Consider the following 22,197-nt stretch of genomic DNA (forward strand, 5'->3'; position numbering starts at 1 on the left):
TTTAGGCTGATGGCTTTGCCAAAGCCTTAATAAATAAATAAAAAAGTCTAAACTTTACATTTCATAGACAATCTATTAATGTCAAAATCAGAAATGTCATAACAACGAGTTAGGTTAGAATTGCTGAGGTTATGTTGGAACTAAAATTTCACTTTTAAAGCATTTTTATGTAGCGAAACATTTCAGAACACAGTTCAATGCTATATTATAATACAGTGTATTAAACATTAAGGTGTGAATCAATAAATTGGAAAATTTCTCTATGCAGAGATTATTTTCGCACGAATTTTCTCACGGATTTTTCCTTTTCAGATGAATGTTATAAGGAAGGGACTTTCGCTCCTGTCTGTCGGTATAAGAACTCAATGTTCACCGCTTGTAGGTAAGCAATTTTACTATTTTTTTTGCACGTTGACATATAAAAATTTGTTTCATGATTAATGTTGTGGTTTTTTTTATAAAACAGGAGCTGTAATAATATCTGCAAACAAAACTGTTTTGGGTGTAGTAAGGCATTAATTTAGCTACTATTATTTGAGAATTTTATTGATGGAATATGGATAGAAAGCAGAAGTTTGATGTCAAGGTGTTCTTTATTAGATTAGTCAATCAAGTTTGTATGTAAACAATACTGCCATGCTTACGTTAACAACAGTAAGTTAAAATTTTACAAAAAATAAGTTACACATAGATCAGAAAGCATAAGGGTGTTCTGGGGGTTCAGGGGTAAATGGGAGGTTATAGTCTCATATACAAGACACTGTGAGCGATCTCCGGTTAGTAATACAGATTATAAACTACTTTTTGTTAAAAAATAACTATTAACAGTTTCCATCCTAATAAATAAATTATAGGAACGTTATTAAGACACGTTTATTTATAGTCACATGGTCTCTCTTGTAATCTAATGATATCTTATAAAATAAAACAGGTACAACAATTATAACACAATATTTTTAGGTAATCTTGTTACAAAACAGTTTATTAAGTTTATTAAACTTCTGAATTTAGTTGTATATGAGAAACTAAAATAATTGAGATCTTTAATTGGAAATGGCATGCCAAATTGAGACCATTAGGCTACTTTAATAATAATAATATATATAATAGTAACGCTCACACTCAACATAGCCCTGCACTAGGGAAACCCTGTGTCGCTGGTGCTATGGACACACACATAGACAACCACAGATTACACCCAAACTCACGAGAGAAATAAATGTAGGCCATACAAATATTTCTCCCAGCACGGGGATCCTGACCTCCTTCATCATCATCCCACCTTTTTGTCACCCTCTTTTTATAGTACTGAGAGTAAGATAATTTGTTTTAGAAAACAATGCATTTTTCTTTCTAAACTATTCCTGTACACAATTAGCCACTGCGAATTCTAGGTGGAAAACCGTTACAGCATAGGACCTCTACTATTTTCATTATCAAACAATTATACCCACAGCTGTGCACTGTTCTCCTCAGGATTATGTAATAACCATTACAATCTTTCTAAATAATGTTCTCATTTGTTTTAAATGGAAATGTCATTTTTAGCATCATATAATATGTAGACAGCAAAAAAGTTGGTGAAGTTACGTTTTGCGAAACTATCTACAAAAACTATAAACAAAAAATAAAGAAAAAAGAAACATACAAAGTCCAACTAACACAATATTTTTTTAATCTATTGTCATTTTTCCAAAAGTTCTTTTCGATTTTCGCCACTTCATAATTGAGGATACGTTAATACATGATGTTATAATCATTGTATAATCTGAATGTCGTGTTAGATGTGATGTTTAACTTGACAATGAAGGTCAAACTTGACCTTCGTTATAAGTCTATTTTGTGGCTCTTTAATCAAATAGTAACTAATGTTTTCTACTAATTTTTGAAATAACAATTTAATTTCACATTTTGAAATCCACAGCTATGTAATGCCTCACTTCCTATTTACCAACCACCCTCGTCTTCATTCAAATCAAAGTAACACAATGAACACGCCATCTGTGCTACATTAACACAGCTGCCAATTTCTATCAACGCGTTTTACCCTTTATGTAGTAACGTGATAAGAAGGGTATTAGCGTCTCGTGTGCGCTGGTCAGTGCAGTCGTAGCGCGCCTGTTATTCGTAGTCAACCCTTCCGTGTCCATTCTGATTATTGCACACGGAAGGGTAGCAAAAAAGCCATATTGCGCTTTTGTCATTGTGCTAAAAATACATAAATGACGCCGCGTAACGCTAATACGTAATTTTATTTACAATCGCATCTGATGGTGACGATGTGGACGCTTCAAGATGCCTGTTCACTCCGACCCCACAGACGTACCGGTTATCGAAAGATACAGAAAAAGGCAAAGAGGTCCTCTTAGCATATACACTACACAGTAGAAACTTCTACGAATTCTTACTTCTTGCTTCCTACGAATGTTTCGATCCTACATCTAAGTTACCCTTTGCCGCACCATTTTGGCTGGTGACGGATTGAATTAATGAGTGACATGGACTTTAAATCGTGAATAGGTATATTAAAACGATAACAATGTTTATGTATGAACTTTTGAGCTTGTGAGCAGACTTTCGAACCTATATAACACGAGAATGTTGGACTGTGGGAGCCTTAGGCTGGAGGAGATCTTATTTCATGTAAGGGTCACATAGAGAATCCTCCCATTTGCTGTCGTTTCTGTCCATAGCCTTCTATAATAAAGGGTTCATCGCAAGGTGTTGGTCCACTGTCGACGCATCAATGGCGCGCTTCCCGAAACTGACCGCGTAATCTGCACCCCATTGTCCCTTGCGTGACTTGACGTTTCTATTGCGAACTCTTGCTATAGATATAGATCTGCGACACTTCGCAGGCTATTCATGTCTAACTGATACAATCGCTGCAAGTCTTTGTGGTTTTAAATTAAAGATTTCAAACTATTAAAATGTGAAGATTTGTTTAGTGCTAAGTATTCGAGCGCCAATATGTGTATATAATGGACATTGAATGGATAAGCGAAAGGGTGAAATGGAATTTGTGGTACTCATTCCGGATGATTGAGCCTTTTTAAGATAAATAACTGGCGTAGAGTCAACATTCTTCTACATAGCGCAGTATTGCAATGTAGGAAAATAATGAAAAATTAGAAAATAATAACAATGAAGTAATAAACAATTCATGTTCATGCTACTTCTGTTATATTTATATTCTTTCTTTAATATTTAGTCTCGAAGAAAGTGAATGCGTGGGATCTCCGCGGGGCGAACTTTCTCATGGTCGTGAATCCCATCGCCATCCGACAGTGGTCCTTCGCCGCTTCACTGCGTACTCATTTTTACTAGTTTAATGTGAACCAGGAAACTTCTGAAAAAAAAATTCGAAAAAAATATATATGGCCGCCATTTCACAATACCTACCTGAGCATTCAAAATGTGAAAGTAACCGTGGAGCAATTATTTCGTATTATTTATATTTAGTTCAATCTGCATAAAGTATCTCCAAAATATGTGATAATTATGGTATTCGGATCTTCTGAAAACTCTGTTCAGATTACATTACAAAAATGTTTCTTCATTTGGTATAGCCGCTATTTGTGTGGTTTCTGAAATAACCAATTTTGAAAAGGAGTTCTTACACAGTGTAAAGTTATGGAAATATTGTTGTTATGAATTAGATTAGTGATTCTTTATAACCACAGGTCCTTCTACGAAGCTGCAGCAAATCCCGCTGCGTAATATTAGTTCAGTGGGATTACGAGATGATTGAAAATACCAGTTAGTTTTGTTTGCATTGTGGAGTAGCCACGCTGGCAAAAGATCACGCACAATAACCCACTATTATCGTGTTGCTGATAAATTTTACATTGCATTCACAAATATGATTTACAGCGTTTCCTGGAAAGCGAAGGGACGGTGGCTCAACTCTTGCCCATTGTCGCAACATTTTTTTACGCCTTTTTTCCGGCGACGGAGTCAGAGTGACAGAAAGGAATAAATTTTAAATATGTGTGTCCGTCATCTGCGGACAATGCCCACTATTAGCGGATTATGAGCCGCAAAAAGAGCAGGTACTGTTGCGCCGGCCCACGTCACGAGCGTGAACGACAATAAAAGTAACTCAAGGAATGAATATAGTTTATTTTTTAACGCGTGTTATTTTTAGAAAAACATAGATTGGGCACGTTTTCATAATTCAAACTGAAATAATCTTTATTTCATAGGTAAGCAACACTTATACTTACTTAGGTACACTTGAAATCGTCATATTAATTAAACTCAACTGCTCATTCGTAAGACTGTTTCCCCTGAGAAGAATGAGCAAGAAACTTTAGGGGTTCCTCTTTGTAAATATACATTAGTTTTAAGCCTCGTAAATGACAAGTTTTGAATATTACCCAATCTTATATAAGCATGTATACATTGCGCCTTAAATGAATTTGTGACTTTGTGAACAGTGACACGAACAGCTAGATTATTTTTATTCCTTCTATTAATGTTATGTCTGTCGCTATTCATAAAAAAATACTATTCTTACATTTTCATAAATGTACTACAATACACTAGGGCAAGAATGTTAACTCTTGAAATAATTATAATTATTTTCATATTTGTATAATATGTCAAGACCAGAGGCGGCTCGTCCTAAGGAGCGCTGGTACAGTGAACTCCCACTCCTATCCAACCCACCAAAATACATTTATTAATTATGCTTTCATATTATATTAGTAGCCGCAGTATTATTTTTTTTATTAATGAACGAAACACACAATTACATTTTTATCTTTCTCTTTAATATAGTATAGCAAAGTGACCCTTGAGTGAAGCGCTTCGCGATGCGCTCCTGTGAACCGACATTGTTTACAAAGTTTAGTACTAAATTCAATGAGTGCGAAAGAGAAATTTCTTAACGGCGCGACACGTGACACAAAAGATTAGTTATGAGGAAATTTAGCAAGATTTGAGTGGCGCTCCGCGCAAATATGCGAACCGTGTTTTTTTCGAGCGTATTTTGTTATGTTGTATAAATTATTATTATTCAATCGTTGTTAAGAAGGTAGTGTTTAGTGGCATTGTTTAAAATGGAACACTATAATGTGTTTCATTTTTAATTTCAAATATGTATAGGTAAGTGAACTCCCACTGAAATCTCCCACGAGGCGCCTCTGGTCAAGACAACCAACAAAATGAACTAATTTTATTTAAGCTTTGTAAATAGATATATATATGTATATAATAAATAGTGTTGACGAAACGCGTGAATCGAATTATTTAAGAAAATCCCATTTTCTTTCATTTAACGAAGAAACAGATTCTGCATCTAAAACGCTACATCTCATGCTTTACGCCACCGGTAGTTATTTGCTTGCGTTAGCAGATGCAAGCTCTGTGCTCATCCCACGGGACGATCACCGTCACCGATGATCCTGAACAATAACATCTCGGACACTCTGTACTCCACTAATACACCCTGTAAGACGTCCCGTCCCCAATGTCGACACGTTGCGTTTGTTATTTTAAATGTTATTCCAATCGTAGTGACTTCTGAAAACTTTTCATTTCACGCTACTACCTACTAGTTATAATTAATTTTGGAAATGGCACAGCTTTCTATTCGCAGTACCTTTTTTTATTATATAAGATCTCCCTTGTATGGCAAGTTGACTTGTATGGTAGAGAAATGTTCCTCGATTTTAAGCGGAATCGTAAACGTAAATAGAATGGTTTTTCAAAAATCATTAGCAATGAGTGTGACGAACCTATTCCACGGTAGGTTTCCCAGACGACTTCCCATGTGGGTGTCAATCAAACGGCAGTCCCGCTACGCGGCGCAGGCGCATCCAATCGCCCGCGTTCACAATTGACACAATTGAGTGTAACCCTAGCGCTCGCAATACATAAAGCTATTGAACGATGGGGGTTTATCCCACACATGCCTAACTGTACTCGACAGGGGTGTGATTCGTTTAGAACATAATTATGTAAGAGTTTTTTGCTTTTACCGAGCTAAATAACTGCGCATAGGGCGAAAAATAACCAAAATAAATAACTAGTTAACAATGTTTAAAAATAAAAACAAAACATTATTTCTTGCAATATTGATCTTTAAGAATCATGAGGAATCTGTACAGTTTTCAGAGCTCAGAATACATTGTACTATTTACTAATTAAAATGGTTTTTTCAAGGACCCATAAAACACAACGCATTGGCTTTTTTTACTCTTTGTCAATTGTACGCACCCATTTTTGTCTTTATTTTTATATAATATGATGATGCAGTACTGTATCATGGAAAGGTGTTTTGTACGTGTTAATTCTTCCACGCATGTGCTGTTGGGCCGCACCTGCGCTGCGGCTTAGCGCGCCTTTTGTCGCGTTGCTCGTGCAGATAACGGGAGTTACAAAAAGGATTAGGATGGTTGGATTCTATTCCAGGTTTAGCTGTTAGTATTTGAGTTAATTATGCCACATTTACAATTGTTTCAATGCTCTGCATTGCCAACACCACCGCTCAATACCTACTCTCTAAGTAGATACTAGGGGTACTGTGCTGAGCAAACATTCTTCGGATATGTGTACTGATGATTCTCATAATGTTTTACGAGAAATACCTTTAAATATGCCATTTAATAATAATCAACATGATTTTTTTATTTCAAACTAATTACTTATTATTTTGTAAGTAACAATTGTCTTCTTAAATATGCTAGTGACAATAATATTTAATTAATTATTTAATATTATAATAGACGACTCTGGAACGCATGTGACCTGCGTTCCAGTGCCTTACTATCGGGCAGCCACCTGCTCCAGAATTGTGTTCAGGAGGCTGCTGGAGCCGCCCGCTTGCGCAGGATAGTCTCCCGAATATCAATGAGTGCCAGCTACATGTTAAACCCATTATTATACTTTTTTCGTAGGGCATCCAGTGAGTTGCGAGTGCGTTTGGCTCACGCGCCCAACGTGCACATATATAAAGTTTGGCAGTAGGCCTTGAACAAGTTTGTTTTGACCTCTACATTACAACGTGCAAACCTGCGCGCCAGTATGTTGCTTCTCACCGAAATTTATTTATTTATTTATTTTGTACAACTTACACTTACAGTACCTACTTATAACTAAACATGTAAGTCATAGTCATATAAAGGTTGAGTGGATCACCGGCCAAAGGTAAGATGCGGAATTTGGACCACAGAGCTTTGGGCGGTGACCATCTCCAAATAGTAACCAGCGGATGTTAGAAATTTCCTACGCTCCCTCTCCTTGTCTGTAATGCTGATGAATTTATAAACGAGTTCAATGTTTCTCGCCAGCCCCATTACCAGCAGCGGAATTGCCAGCGAGCAGACTGTTCGCGCCGGCGGCACCCGCAGCAGCTCTGACGCGACCCCTGGCGGGTTTCGCGGGCGGAGTGTTGTCGCGTGCCATGGCGTCTCTTGCGCAAATGCATCGCACTGGGCCGCACGTTAAAACCAGGAAATCTAGAAACCCGCTCAATGGAAACCCTTTTGCTAAGGTGACTGAATAATCGATCGTTGAAAACCTTTCCTCCGACACCCAATGTCATTTTGAATACTCTAAATTTGAAAATTAAAAAGAAATACTGAGTGGATCTATCTATCTATCTATATATCTGTCTATCTATCTATATATGATGATGACGAATTCGCAATATCTATTTATTGCGAATTCGTCATCATCAACTCATTTATACATCTCACTGCTTAGGCCGTAGTCCGCCACACTGGCCCAATGCGGGTAGGGGACTTCACACGCTTTCCGATGGTTGTAAACCTTCTTCAACGTGCATAGGTTTCATGACGATGTTTTCCTTCACCAAATGGCTCATGGTAAATTTTTAATTTAATTTGGCACGTAAATGGTGTGAAAGTGAGCCTGGTGTGAGTTCGGACTCGAGCCCACGCCCTTTGCTTGAGAGGCGGTAGGCTTATCGCGAATATCGTGATTATTTTTATTTATACATAATATTTAGTTATCCATTTATAAACGAGAATGTATATTACTTTTATTCAGTATTTTTAACTTTCGTGTCGTGTTTTCTCAATTACACAATTTTGAGTTACGACAGTATTCGGTTTCACGTGCGAATATAATAATTTTTAGCGAATGTTAATTGTTTGTTGTGTACAGTTGGAATTTAGCATTATACTGCCTCTAACAGGCGCAAGGCACATGCTTTTGCGTTTGTCATTGAAATCTTATGCTATCGATGAAGTGTTTGCCTTTCAGGGCGTGGTCTTAAAAACGCTCATCAAGAAGCCGAAGAAGCCGAACAGCGCGAACCGCAAATGCGTGCTGGTCCGGCTTTCCAACGGCAAAGAGATGGTGGCGTACGTGCCCGGCATCGGACACAACCTGCAGGAGCACAATATCGTGCTCGTGCGCGTCGGACGGTACGTCCTTTATCTTTCAACTAATTTAGAGTACGAATAGGTGCGGAAAAGTTGATACTTCTCACGATTTGAGCTATGCTCTGACGTGGAATCCTAGAGATTTTTTGTAACTATAGAAATGTCAAAGTGACAGGTCAGGGATGCAGAACAGGTTTTCACCAAGGATCAGTAATATAGTAGTAATGTGTGGTAGGTAGGAATACAGCATGGAGTCTTTCAAAAGGGGTTTGAGAAGGGTCCTAAAGGGTTGGCAACGCGCTCGTGACGCCCCTGGTGTTGTAGGCGTTCATGAGCGACGGTGACTGCTTTCCATCAGGCGGGCTGTATGCTCGTTTGCTGCCTACACAAGTAATATAAAAAAACCTAAATATTAATTTAAGTGCTGATTATAAAATAACAACTAAAAACAATAACAAAATCTTCAACAACGCACAATTACACACGCGCAGCGAATTCAGAAAAGGACGAGAGACAAATGAAAGTAAAGCCAATTATTGCGAAAATTTATCAATACCAAAAATTGTTTCCAACTTCTGCTATTTTCTCCTATGGTACCAGTGTCGTCGAAAAATTTCTACCAATATTTCTTCGTCTTCTTATAACTTTGTCAAAAAAACATACTTCGCAAAAATAAATACTTCAAAACCATTAAAATTTTCCGTTCTATGTGTTTTAGCTAAAAAATAAACCTTAACCTTAGCGTTTTTAAACAAATTGAGTAAACTTCTATTTTGAGGTATTTTTTGGTGTAGTAACCCCTGTTTACAAAAAATCTCTTAATCCTGACTTGAGCATTGAGTAGAGTTCTAAAATACGACACTCAGATTCTTGGTCAGAATTTAATATATATATAAATATGAATAGATTCAGTTAATTTAGTTGGGCGTTACTACCTATAATTCCAAAGCCTATACCAAACCACCCGTCATCGGAGATTAGCTTCTCCGTATGTTGTGAATGTTATACTCATCCAGTTATTCTGGCCCTTGTTCGTGTCTTTTATTAGTTCAAACTTTTATTCCCCGCAACTACGTACCGATGACTTTCCATAACAGCGGCTTATCTCAAAATCACCTATATTCCAGATGGTTTTAAAACATCTGCAGATTATCTAAAACGCAAAGCCGATTGATCGGTAGGCCAATATTGTCACGTGGTCATTAAAGAACATAAAGCTCGGTGTCATTTTCACAATAAAATAATAACATAAAAATTAACTATTTTGGTTTAGACCACTTTTCTCGAAAAGCAGCGTTACATCGTCTGCTTAAGGTAAAACCATATATGTAACATTTTCCACAAAAAATCTCAGAATTGTTGTAAAAATCACCATCTGCAGATAAAACTCTGATTAAGTTTATAGCTTTTTTGTTATTGAGTTTCACGTGCATAAATTACAGACTTTTTGTGGAAAATGTCTCTTATGTGGGTTTACCTTTAAACAGACGATACATTAGATAAGTCATTACATATTAGGTATGTATTTATAATAGTTAAAAACATGCGTTAGTATAGTGATGTGTTTTGCCGACAGAGTGAAGGACTGCCCGGGAGTTAAGCTAAAGTGCGTGCGCGGCAAGTTCGATCTGCCGCACGTCGTCAAGCAGAAAGTATAGCGCATTTACCTTCTCTAGTTTGTATAATCTAATCTAGCTCTAGTTTTAGCAAAAGTTGTTAATAAATTATGTATACATATAAATTACATTTTCGTTCTCATTTTTGATAGTTTTAATAAATTTAATACATTATACCTATATGACGTACGAACCTTCAACACGTAGAAAAAAATTCACCGCTTCAGTCAGGGGCATTTATAGTTATTTACTATATAAACATATTATTATACTTACGCAACTTAGATCCGAAAAAATAGATTCATTTCTAATTTATTGTACGGCTGAAATGATGATGATGAATAAAAACGTAATTTTTAGAAGTACTTTTATATAACTTTGTGGGTGTTTTGCATTGCACAACACCCCTCGACGACAAGGGTCGCGGACGTCTTTTTATTGCCGCGCGCTCATTGGTTGCCTTCACCCCGTCATTTAACTCGTGCTCTTGCGCAAGCCGCGCCTACATTTTTATATAAGTACTGGGTTATTTTTTGACATTACAAAGAATAGGAATTCAAGTTACAACCAATTATAACAGAATCAATTATGTAGATATTAACCACTACTACTTAGATTACAAACATGACGTGTGCCGAGACTTTAGATTAAGTTACGTTTACACTAAGTTCGGTAACGTCATGCAAAATTTAAATATGGGTTTTTACAATCGAAAGTTTTTTTGAATTACCATTCCTATGTTTGTTTATAATACGTATTTAAGTAATTACGTACTCTTGCCGCATCGATTAATCAAGAAATGCGAATAAGTAATAGTTGTTGTTGCTGAATCTGTTTACGCAGCTTCGACGGATCGACAACAAACTCATTAGCAAATTACCTGAAGCATCTTCATAAGCCGGCTTCGGCACCGCCGAGACAACGGCCTAGACGAGTGCGCGTGTTATTTTACTGCAACTCAGCCTTGTTTGTCCTGCGAGTCTTTGTCGTTCCCGTTATCGCAGGTAGCGGCCGTCTGCACAACCCCTTCCAGGCACCCTCAAGCCCCGCCCATTGCGTTGAAGGGCGCTTGAGCACCCCAGATCGAAATCATTCGTGCTCCATTCTCCGTTTGGACCACACTCATTAGCTGCCAAGTGTGTCAGTGCAACAATCATGTCTCTGTGGACTCCGTACGCCGAGGCGCCACTGGATCTCACCAAGCCGGTCAAGTCGGAGCGATCGCCCGCGCCGTCGTCGCCTTCAGAGCGGTACTACTACAACCCAGTACTAGACGTGCACCAGCCTAGTTACTACCCGGGCTACCATCCTCAGCCGGTGCTTTACGCGCCGTGCGCGCAAATATCGCCCGTCTCCGCCGGGAGCACTTGCTCTGGCTACGAAGCGGGAACTCCGATGTATCCGCGACCTGTGCCGCTGTCGCCGCCGGACTCTCCCGCGTCGAAAATCGACTACAACATCGACGCTGACGTTCTGTCTGATGATCCTGACTTCCAAGCGTTCGAGCGGGACGCGATGCGAGCGATGGCCGAGAAGAACGGAGGGACGCTGCTGGGGAATAACCCTCGCATGCGTCGCGCTGTGCTCACGAGTCAGGCAGTCGACGACACTTATAGAAAACAGAGGGAGAGGAACAACCTCGCTGCCAAGCAAAGCAGGGACAGAAGGAAGCTGCGTGAGATCCACCTAGCTCTGAAAGTGGCGTTTTTGAAGAACGAAGTGGGAAAGATGAAAGCGATGCTTGCCGGTAAAACATGTGTCACCTGCTCCCGGTCCTTCGACAGTTAACTGACCGAATTAACGTATAATATGGACAAACAGTTGATGTGGGTGTGTCAGTGCCATTTCTGTATATACCTAAAGAGGACTCTCTTCTACGATTTTTAGATATAAACATAGATTATAGGCTTGGTATGTTTTCGTGCAATCTTATATTGTAAACTTAAAAATAAAGTAGTTGTAAAAAGCTGTTACGTATAACTAAATTTTACTAAATTACCTATTTAATTAACATAAAATAAAAGTGTTTAATGTAAGATAATAATAATAAAATATATAACAATTATATTTTCCTTTTTATTTCTATAAATAGTTATGTTACATTATCATTATAACAGAACCCCATTTAAACAAATATATGTATTTTTTAATGACAATGCAATCATTTCAGGAAAACCGTATAAATAAGTAAAATTATATTAGGTATGGTCACAGTATGTTTAAGATTATCCGAACTCTCAAATATACAATAATTGAAAAGATTTGATGCATTCGAGCTATTTGACATAAATGTGCTTTCCTATAAACTTTGTCTCATCGAGTACTTGGCCAACTCTCCAACTCCTCTTAGTCAACTCTACTTTATAGAGTTTTTAAACACTTTTTTCTTATTTCTCACAGCTTTTCCGAAGGCTTTGCCACTTACAAGGTTTTTGACTTGGTCTTAAAACGGGGAAACTTATAATGAAATTTGGAAACGGAGAAGATGGAGAAAGAGTCTAAAAGCGACCAGGCGAGAAACTTATGTTGTTTTGTATGTAGTGAGGAAATTATGTATAAATAAACAATTACTAAATATTTGTGACTGTGGAGAAAGCAATCAACTTTTTAAAGTTCACTTATTTTAATAACTAAGGAGTCTTGTTGAATATGTCTCTTTGAAGCAACAACGTCACATACTTAAATAAGAAAACGATCGATATAATTGAAATGGCACAACAGATGCAAGACGGGCCGTCAGTTCGTATCAGCTTCATAGAACATCCGAGTTGACGATGCCACACTTAATTGTTGGTTCCGGCGTTCGAATGCCTCAATGGCCAGTCCACTTTTTCGTGGTTGCTGGGCCGTTACTGATCTGACTGTTGAATATAATACTAAAGTCGCTTTACATTTGCGGTAGGTAAGTATTCCGAAAGTAACAGGTCTTGAACTACAAAGAATATTTACCTAGGCGTGTTTGAACTAATATTAGGGCAATACAATTTGGAACATTTTTTTTTCATGCAATATAAATGATTGCTGTAATAGACCGCTACGTAAAAAGAAAGTGATTTATGAAATAATCTGTCAACAGATTACGTAGGAGTCTATATAAGCCAGTATTTATGTATAACTTTTGTATATTATTAAAATAGACATCATCGTCAGCCCGTTATGCGACCTCCGCTGGGCGCGGGTCTCCCTGTGACGATGTGACCTCCATACATCGTCATCCCCTTTTATCGTCTTTTCTCCGGTTCCTATCCACTTGTTTTAAATTTTGAATCGTCCGAATAATTCCTTTGCCTCGCCATTCTGATTTTGTTTCGTTCCATCGCCACTCCTGCTCGATCGCGGCAGCGACAGTTTTTTTAATTGCGTTTAATTTTGATTATTTTACCAGTTTTAATAGCAATCTGTAATAACTACTACTAATCATATGCCAATTTTAATACCAACCTGTATAACTGTTTAACTCGGCTCTTTCGGGGTAAGTCTTTCTCGCGTTTAGTATGTAAGTAGGGAGTGTTTTGGAGCGTCGTACCTGTTTTTTATATACATACCTTTTTATGTTACAACCTCTTTTTCCCCTTTCGATTTCATTACGAATAAATTTTCTGCGGACCGAAGTATCCTATTTTATTGCTGTTAATCTGGTCACGGCTCATTAGGGTTTTACAACCTTTTCATCCCTAAGGTCTGCGTTAGGCTATGGTGTCCGATCCTTGCACAACCACGATGAACAAAAGGTCTTTATTTTTTAAAATACTGGTATGCTTGATGTTTAACCGGGCACAGGGATACTATACATATTTTGCTGTTCTCAACGTAAAATAGGTAACCCCGAATATAAAGTGTTCCAAATGACGATATGTAAAAAATACTACCTATATAAGCATTTAATTTTAATATTTAATGTTTTATAAAGAAATTAAGTGTCTTAGAAGTTCGTCGAAGCGTGTTGAAGCGTCCAGCGATGCAACTGTCGCTCTTTGTGGTCACTTCCGCCGTCTGACAACTCTTTCCTAGGGCAAGCGTTGAAAAAACGCGGTAATGCTCCGTGTCATATAAATGTGCATTCGAGAAACGGTAATGATGATGTCCGGTGGTCTGCGGATCGCTCGCATTGTCATCCTACTGATATTATTGAAACGTAAAAGAACGAATATATTTGAATAGACGCAGAAGTTTTCATGCCATTTGGTACTTACTCTATGAAGGACAAAATATATGCATCGGCGTTGTAGCGGTTTCTTGACTTGGCAAAATGTTTTTTTGTACCTTTTATTGATGAGATTATTGTTGTCTTTATAAATATTTTTATGGCTCTTTGTAATACCATATCTTTTAAAAACTCTGAGCCGAGTGCATGAATAGTTATACAACATACTATAGGGCAATTAAAAAGTACAAACGTGGCATTGTCGGAAAAAAGTGTGCGCGGGCGCAGGTAGCCGCTTCAGGTGGCACGTGTCCTTTGACACCGTGTGCCCGAGAGGCGGGCGCAGTGTTAAATAGGTCGAAAGTTGCGAAACGACTTGCTATTTCTAAAGACGGGTGGGGTGGGTAGTAAATGAGAAACGCAATATTTATATAATTTATTTGGGCTTGCTACCCTAAAGCCCGTATCATAATTTTCAGATAACGCCTTTATTAGAAAAACACAGGTAGCGGCAGTCACGCAAAATTACCTACTTGCTTGTATCTTATAAAGCAAAGATTAAGATCGGTCTCTGAATAGGCTCATCATAAAATTACAAGCGTACCCGTTTCGAGTCTAGATTTACCTAGTCTAGACTTCCAGCGACAATCCGATTGACACACTAACTTACTTTTTCTAAAATAACGGGTCATACTAATAGCTGTACAAGGGATACTCAAATTTATAAATAATCTAGCATGATCTTCCCATCTTTTAAAAGAGTAGAACGTTCTCCAGTTATTGCCGTAGTCTACCTTTTTATAAAAGAAAGTAATATGTATAAGTCGTTGGTACCGTTGGTACGAGTTAACACGAGATCAAAATGTGAAGCGATGAATCGGAAATACTTTGTCCGGAAAAAATTGCCTGCTAATTACAATTGATAGTCGGTAGAGCGATGAAACATGCTAACCAATAAGTATGTAAAATATTGATAAATATCAGTTCTATTAATTTTGTGTGGTATTATTTTAATAATTTTTGGTGTGTATTCTGTGCCCTATCCAAACAATTGCTACGTTAAGACAAAGCGCCCCTATGCCGACTGTCGCGTCGGGAATCCCACGGTTAATCCGGATAGTTGTAGATGCATAAGACCGTACTTGAAAGCGCCGGCGCAGGTATATTAGTCCTAAGGATTTGGCGTGTAAATAAATATGATAAGTGTTGTAAATATTTTCGTAGGTTCGGAAAACAATTGAAAAACAATAGAGTTCGGCAGTGAATGAGTTGTGCTGTTTTAATTATAATTTTGTAGGCAAAGTCATACTGAAAAAATATTTCATTAAAAAGTTTGAATGTTTTAACATAATATAATATTATGTAAGTTAAGAAAAACTACAATACAACTACCCGCTACGTCGTAGCGGCGTAGCAGATGATAGCGCACGCAGGCAACAGAAACCCCGCATTATTTGTGAATTGCGATTAAGTGTACGAATGTGTCACCACAAATCCTAGTGCAGGGTGCGGCTCTCCTCTACGAAGAGAGTTTAGGCCACACACGTTTCCGCCACGTTGGCCTAATGCACGTTGGGGGCTTAAATTATTTTCTAAAAGTTCTAAACCTACTTCGACATGCAGGTTTTAACGCGTTCTCTTTTAACGTTAGCGGGAAAAATTGGTATGATAAATATTCACAAAAGTACGTACGTATCTTAGAAATTAAAGTCATGCATGGGTACATGTCGCCACAGGGACTTGAACCTTCAATCTCTTTGAGAAGTGACCTTTCGTCCACACTACTACTACCGCTTACGTACGAATCTTTATGAGTTCTGAAAATCTAAATGGTAAGAAATGAAAACGTGGTCTTCTGTGGTTTTGGTTATCCAAGTAAATCATTATAAAATTAGTAAGTATAAAATTGAATAACGGGTTCATTTTTTAAATTGATTTGCAATCGGTTGGAGGTTGACAGTTTGGGGCACATGCTTTTATTTTCACAAGGAAGGGCCGTCGGGCGTCGAGCCCTTGTCGCATAATATTGCAGCGTGCGAAGGGCACGTGGCCGCCTGCGGTTTATTTTCTCAAACCCTTCCTGGTAATTCTGCTGTTGCAAAAAGAACTTTGAGTACTTGTTGTAATGATTGATTGTCGTGTGTATTAACAGATGGGTTAACAGTGCAGCTGGGTTCCGTTATCGATCGAAATTCGGTATTCCATTTGTGATGGACAGAGTAGTTTTAAGCACCATATCGAATTATCGAATTCTTAGATTTTCGCGATTGTTACACAAAGGTAATGAAACTGTGACCATGGGACCTGTAATTTACAGGCTGTCAAGGGCCCGAAACGTTGGTTTGTTTGAAAAAATAAATATACGCGATTTAAATCCGGAAAAATGGTTTCATTTCCAAACCATATCGAATTATTAAGACACCTTTATGCAGTTGCAAGATTTATTAAAACCTTGAACGTGGAACAGCAAAATAATATAAAAAACAATAACAGCGCGTTTCATTTTGTAGCATAAGAGAGAAAATTGCCTAAAGAATGTGGTGCATGAATATGCATTAAGTATACTATCCGTAGCAAAGAAAAATACAGAATTTTGCAATATTAGAAAATTGCATAAACATAAGACCTCCCACTGTCTGAACGCGCAAACAAAATGGTTTGGCGTTACCGCTGCTACGGCTCGACATTCCTTTCGACGAAAATCCCACTGCGTCCATTGTGTTCTATTCTACGAGATAACAAATGGACACAACTGTACAATATGCAAATTGTGAAATCGCCAAGGCCGAGTCTTCGGATTAACTCCACGAAGGGTTGTCTTTGTGCCGCGAAACAAAACATTCGCAACATAACGGGAACGCTAGGACAATAGGCTCATTTTTATCACATTTGCCTTACTTTTAACTGTTCTATCACTTTTCGGCGATGTCGTAAAACTTTCTGCAAACTGTGCCCGGTGCTATAAAATTAATCCTTCAATATAATGACTTCTGTCGAAGGATTTAATCCTCATTTAAAATAAATAATGTCCGCTCGTTTGGTTTTTACGTTTTGGGACATAGTAGTTGGTTAGTTTGCTCGATCGAAATCCTTATAGGTATAAAAAAAACAATTTTATGCCGCTTGCGTTAAGAACGGTCCGAAGTGTCAACCTTGATGTGCTCTTGACTGCAGAATCAATTATAAAGATAACAAAATATTCCCAATGCTGCACGACAATTTGTCACCATTTAAGCACGTTATTTATAATATACGTAATATTATAATGCTGCTATGTCAGATTTGAAAGATTTTATGAAACCGTAAACTGCAATAGCGAAGTGTGTACACGCCCTTCATTGTAAAAAAGTAAATAAACTGTATTGTGCAAGCCACCTCCCGCCCATTTGGGCATTCGCCCGCCACGCCCGTCACGCCACATTACGAGACGGTAATGAAAAATAACAGCCATCTATGCATTATCAAATAATATTTTTATTTCATAACGCATTGAATTTTAGAAGCATCATCTATTTACTTGCTGCGCCGGTGATTATGTAAGTTCTAATATGTGGTAGTTAAAACTATCCATTAAATTTGGTGTTATTTCTGTTATCCAATTTTACAGCCTTTGTACTCAGAGTTTGGGGTTTTATTATTATACTTGTGAAATATGCAACTACGTTTGTCGCATTTGCGCTGGCCGGCGGCGGCGCGGCGGCGGCGGCGGCAGGAGGGTCGCCCAGAGGGTCGGAGTTACGTGAGGATATAATTGAGTCAGAGGGTTCTCCCCTCACGAGCTCTGTTTTGTTATGTAAACGTCGACTTTATGTATTACATAACGGGCAAGCATTGCGTGTTACGCGTATCGATTAATCGATGTGGTAGAGTTCTAGGCTTGGTTTATTCAGTTGATTAATTTAGTCAAGCACGGTTAATTGATATGGTTTGTTGAGATTTCAGTAAGTCATAAAATATTAAGTTTTATAAAGGAAATGTAGCCTGTGTTTGCTCGATTGAGTGAGTACCTATATAAAGTGGTAAGGTAACCTATCGACTTCAAAGTTAATAGGTAGGCATTATATTTGGCCGATTGTCCAATTATTATGTACCTGTTTATTAAAATTACTTAAATGCCGCGTTGTGTTCGCAACGTAACATTTAGTTCTTTAGCTCTCAGCAATATGAATATTTTTTTCTTTATTTTTACAGGGAATAAATCTGTAACTTTAAACACATTTTTGTTAATAAGTACTGATGGATAAATGATTTTCCAGTTCGTCAATCCAAGTGTATCCAATAACCCTTAGCGAACTATCGATTATTTTAATAAAATATCAATACTGCTGCGAATTCGCAATAAGCGAGCGAGGCAGCGATTGCAGTCACGTGTCACCTTAATCCCAAGAGCAAGACAGATATGTCCCGCGGCAGCTGTGAGGTAATCTGACTCCTTGTTGTCACGTTCGAGATGCGGTAAGATGCGGCGCGTGGAGTAAAATAAACAACCCCTTCTTTTCATTAGGTATTTCATTTGATGAAGCAAATTAAAACTTTGCTTTATTCATTAAGACTTTTGTGATTTCTAAACTCATTACAATTAGGTATGTACATATTATAATCGTAGAAACAAAAGTAATTTTAATGTTTTATTATTTTTTCGGGAATTATATACACATCTAGATTAGTGGTGCCCAATGCAAGAGCAAAGCGAGACTAATCCAGTTCCTTGGTCTCGTGTAGTATACCACGGTCTAGGTCTTGCTGCAAGAGTCTCGCAAGCTTGCAATTATGTATCTGTTGCTACTTTGTCAAACCATTAATTTACAAACAGTGACAATGTGAGTTGGTTCGGATTTTAGAACAAAGCAACAGTGTAGGTACTTCCTGACATGGGAATAGTGAAGGTCATGACAAAAAAATTGGTACTTTTGCAATTGCGACTAAATTACGAAAAAATTGGTACACTTGCGTAATAGATAAAAATACCTAGCCCATTGTTTGCTGTGATGAGAACTCCTGCCGAGTTTTAGATTCCATAAAATAACGAATGACTGGTTTCATTATGCTTATTGTGGTTCAAATATAACTTACAGTGATTTAAGGCTTCTATACAACACCTTTGTGGCAATGCCACTGAAAACACGTGAAATCCCTAGCCGTTAGTACCCAATCCTGATATGGCCGTAACACTTTCCTTACAGTAGAGCCGTGCCCAGCAGTGGTCTAATATGTAAACTTTAGTGGGCGTGGGTACAACAACTCACGAAGTTTTATGGCAATCGGAATGAATAATAATGGAATGCGGGACAAACATGTAATATATATTTATAGGTACATAATATGCATAGGTATTATTATTGAGTGTGTGCGTTATTATATAAATTTGTTTGTTTTTAAATCACATTGAATCTATTAGGAATAGAAAATATTCCAGGTACAATTTTCATTAGTTGTTGTAATAAGTTAAGTATGTGGCTTCACATATGAAATGCTTAGTAGATAATAAATATCGAGTTCTATGTTTTAGCGATTGCGAATAATTACAAATTAATAAAAAAAGTTACTGTTTACGCATGAAGCGTCGTTTGTACTTATTCATTGGAGTTAAACTATGGATTTGCCCTTCAAAATCCTGCATCTTAACCATTGACTTACAATTATAATCTTAAGTATATTTTTTAGTAGGTGTGAAGGATGGTGAAGCTTCAAAGTCGGAGAGAAATATTTCACAGATTGTTTTGCTCGGCAGCATTTGCTCTCTGGCTTTAACATGTAGAAGCTGCTGTAGGTAAAATTACTCGAGTTTATCAGATATGAAATAAAAAAAGTGTAGGTAAATAAAAAAATAATATTATTCACAATTTTTTGTCATATAAGTAATTACAGTATTATTTTATTTACGAATTCTTAACCACGCCAAATGTCACTTTATAAACCTTTTGTAGAATTAAGATTTATTTAGATCATCAAACTGTATAAGTACATACAATTTTGGAGGATAAAGAAAATTGTACCCTTTTTCAATTCTAAAATAAAAAAAGGAATCGGTTGACTGTCCACGGTTCTGTCTCTGCGAGTCTTGCCATCATGTCGTGTATGCAGGGCCCTGCCCTATCTATCTAATGTAAAGCTTTGGTAGACTACTACTCCGCGACTGGACCAACAAAGAGTAATCAATATTTTTTTGTGGGTAGTAATGTTTTCTTTTTGGATACAGTTGGGCTTGTCTACAGGATACACATACAACCACTGAATCTATGTTTCATTATGATGCGATGAAAAATTTATTATCTTGGTCCAGTGCAGACCATTAAAGCAGTGGAGGCTTCGACGCGCGTCGCTCGTTGTAGGTACATTTGGACAATTTGTGTAATAACCTGTTTTTCTAGATTTCTTTTGTTTTACCCATTTTGTGAAAGAGGGTTAGTATTAAAGATTAAAGAGGTATAGTTATAAAACCTTGCTCGTAAATTCTTCGTATATGTGATGGAAGATCAAACCGAAAACGCAAAGTGCGCCCATTAATTTATTGTATGCCTCCATACCTACAAAATCAATGAGTCGAAACGTTTGCGCTGTACAAGAATTACGTCTCGGTACTTGTATTTAAAAATGACACGAATTTTGTTTCATTTCGAAATGAGAAAAGCCAAAATTTACTTTTGGAATTGTCTTTGTAATTGTAATATTACACTAAAATAGCTTTATGTCGTTTCATAGTAAGTAGTCAGAATTTTATTTCATAATGTATGTACTATAAATAAGTTCCTAAATATTTCTATAAGTATTACTTTAGGTAAATGAGAGATTTTGTATGTCGTAATGACCTTTATTTAGTTATTTGTAGAAAATCTCAGGTTGTCCGAACCTTACTCCAGAACCTACTTGCACACACACGCGCACACACAGAACACATAATTGGTAACTTAAAATTACAAAATGTGTTGATCACACCACTGTTACATTTACTTATATACATTATCGTCTGAATTTTCATTAAAAAATCTTATCAGTTATATGTATTATCACGCATATATAACGAGTATCCGTTAAGTCACTAAATTCAAAATCTCGAGATCCTCTATAAAATCTCAACACCATTTATATAACATATTTATAATGTTAAAGTCAGACTAGAATAAAACGACGGTTCATGTCCAGATTAGCACAGGCAGTGTGACCGGCAGTGCGGGCACTGCGGCTCGGAGACCGCGGTTCGAAGCGCTGCCAGCTTCTTCCTAAGAAAGGTAACCTGGAGGGCCAGCCGTACCTCGCGCAGTTTTCGCCGATCGCGGCTCTGTTTCGCTGCAAAGTTATTCCGCGCTCGCTGCTTCCGGTAGCCGTCGTCGTCTTCCTGGTTACTCTGTACCGATCTCCTCATCCGCGGGTTGTTCCCCACCAGGCTGCCGCCATTTCTCCCCGACATCGCTATCATTGCTTCCCTTTCAAATGTCTGGTACTCAATATCGTCGTACAGGGACTCCGTATCGTACAGTTTCGGTGACTGTAGTGGTGATGGCGTAGTCTTCGATTTCCAGTTTGCGGCTGGGTATAACTGTGGCAAACAGATTTGAGCAGAGGGCACATAATCACTGTTTGGTGAAACAAAAGTACAATCTCTTGAAGGTAGGTATGGGTTGGAGTATCCCTCGGTGCGGGACGCCGGAGACACGCGTTCCTTTTTCACTGGCCGACTCAAGTCCAGCGCTTTTTCCGCGTACGGCATCCAAAGAGGCATTGTAAATGTGACGATATATATTTACAGTGCCAGTAAAGTGGCTTCCTTCAAGCGCGGTCGCTCAATGCACAAGATGCGATTGCGAAGGGGCGGAGTCTGGAAGGGTGCGCCCCGCCATCGCGACTGGAAGGATTGCAATAACGGTATTCACGTTTGCCGACTTTAATATATTATTATCTCTTACTTAAATAGTGCTATTGTAATTAATGCATATATATAATATAATAGCAAAAGCGTTTCTGCGTAGATATTGTAATAAAAAATGTACTTTGTATTCAAAGAAGTTTAGCTCTAGACAGCTACCTTCATTTTTGACATTATGATGTAGATACTTTCTAAATAAGTACCTATGTATATAAAAAA

General features: G+C 37.8%; 3 protein-coding genes across 5 annotated transcripts; 2 read left to right on the top strand and 1 right to left on the bottom strand.

Moving 5' to 3' along the window:
- Window positions 1–312: 312 nt before the first annotated feature.
- LOC113238230 (40S ribosomal protein S12, mitochondrial) lies at window positions 313–11,173 on the top strand. 3 transcript variants are annotated; one of them, XM_026475022.1, is made up of 5 exons: window positions 313–382; window positions 7,296–7,498; window positions 8,233–8,396; window positions 9,931–10,006; window positions 10,975–11,173. In XM_026475022.1, exons 1-5 carry the CDS (start codon window positions 313–315, stop codon window positions 11,041–11,043), a joined length of 582 nt encoding a protein of 193 aa, XP_026330807.1. In that variant the 3' UTR covers window positions 11,044–11,173. The 3 variants fall into 3 exon arrangements, with proteins under 3 accessions (XP_026330807.1, XP_026330808.1, XP_026330805.1); XM_026475023.1 differs by lacking the exon at window positions 313–382 and adding an exon at window positions 630–654; XM_026475020.1 differs by lacking the exon at window positions 313–382 and adding an exon at window positions 6,174–6,425.
- On the top strand, window positions 11,095–11,940 carry LOC113238229 (transcription factor VBP-like). Its single transcript, XM_026475019.1, has one exon. It carries the CDS (start codon window positions 11,126–11,128, stop codon window positions 11,756–11,758), a length of 633 nt encoding a protein of 210 aa, XP_026330804.1. The 5' UTR covers window positions 11,095–11,125; the 3' UTR covers window positions 11,759–11,940.
- Window positions 11,941–21,258: 9,318 nt separating this feature from the next.
- Window positions 21,259–21,834, bottom strand: LOC113238364 (thyrotroph embryonic factor-like). The gene has a single exon (XM_026475205.1). The coding sequence runs from the start codon at window positions 21,832–21,834 to the stop codon at window positions 21,259–21,261; it is 576 nt and encodes a 191-aa protein (XP_026330990.1).
- Between the last annotated feature and the right edge of the window lie 363 nt (window positions 21,835–22,197).

The sequence above is a fragment of the Hyposmocoma kahamanoa genome, unplaced genomic scaffold (genome assembly GCF_003589595.1).
Source record: "Hyposmocoma kahamanoa isolate Upper Pololo Valley unplaced genomic scaffold, ASM358959v1 95, whole genome shotgun sequence".
NCBI lineage: Eukaryota > Metazoa > Arthropoda > Insecta > Lepidoptera > Cosmopterigidae > Hyposmocoma > Hyposmocoma kahamanoa.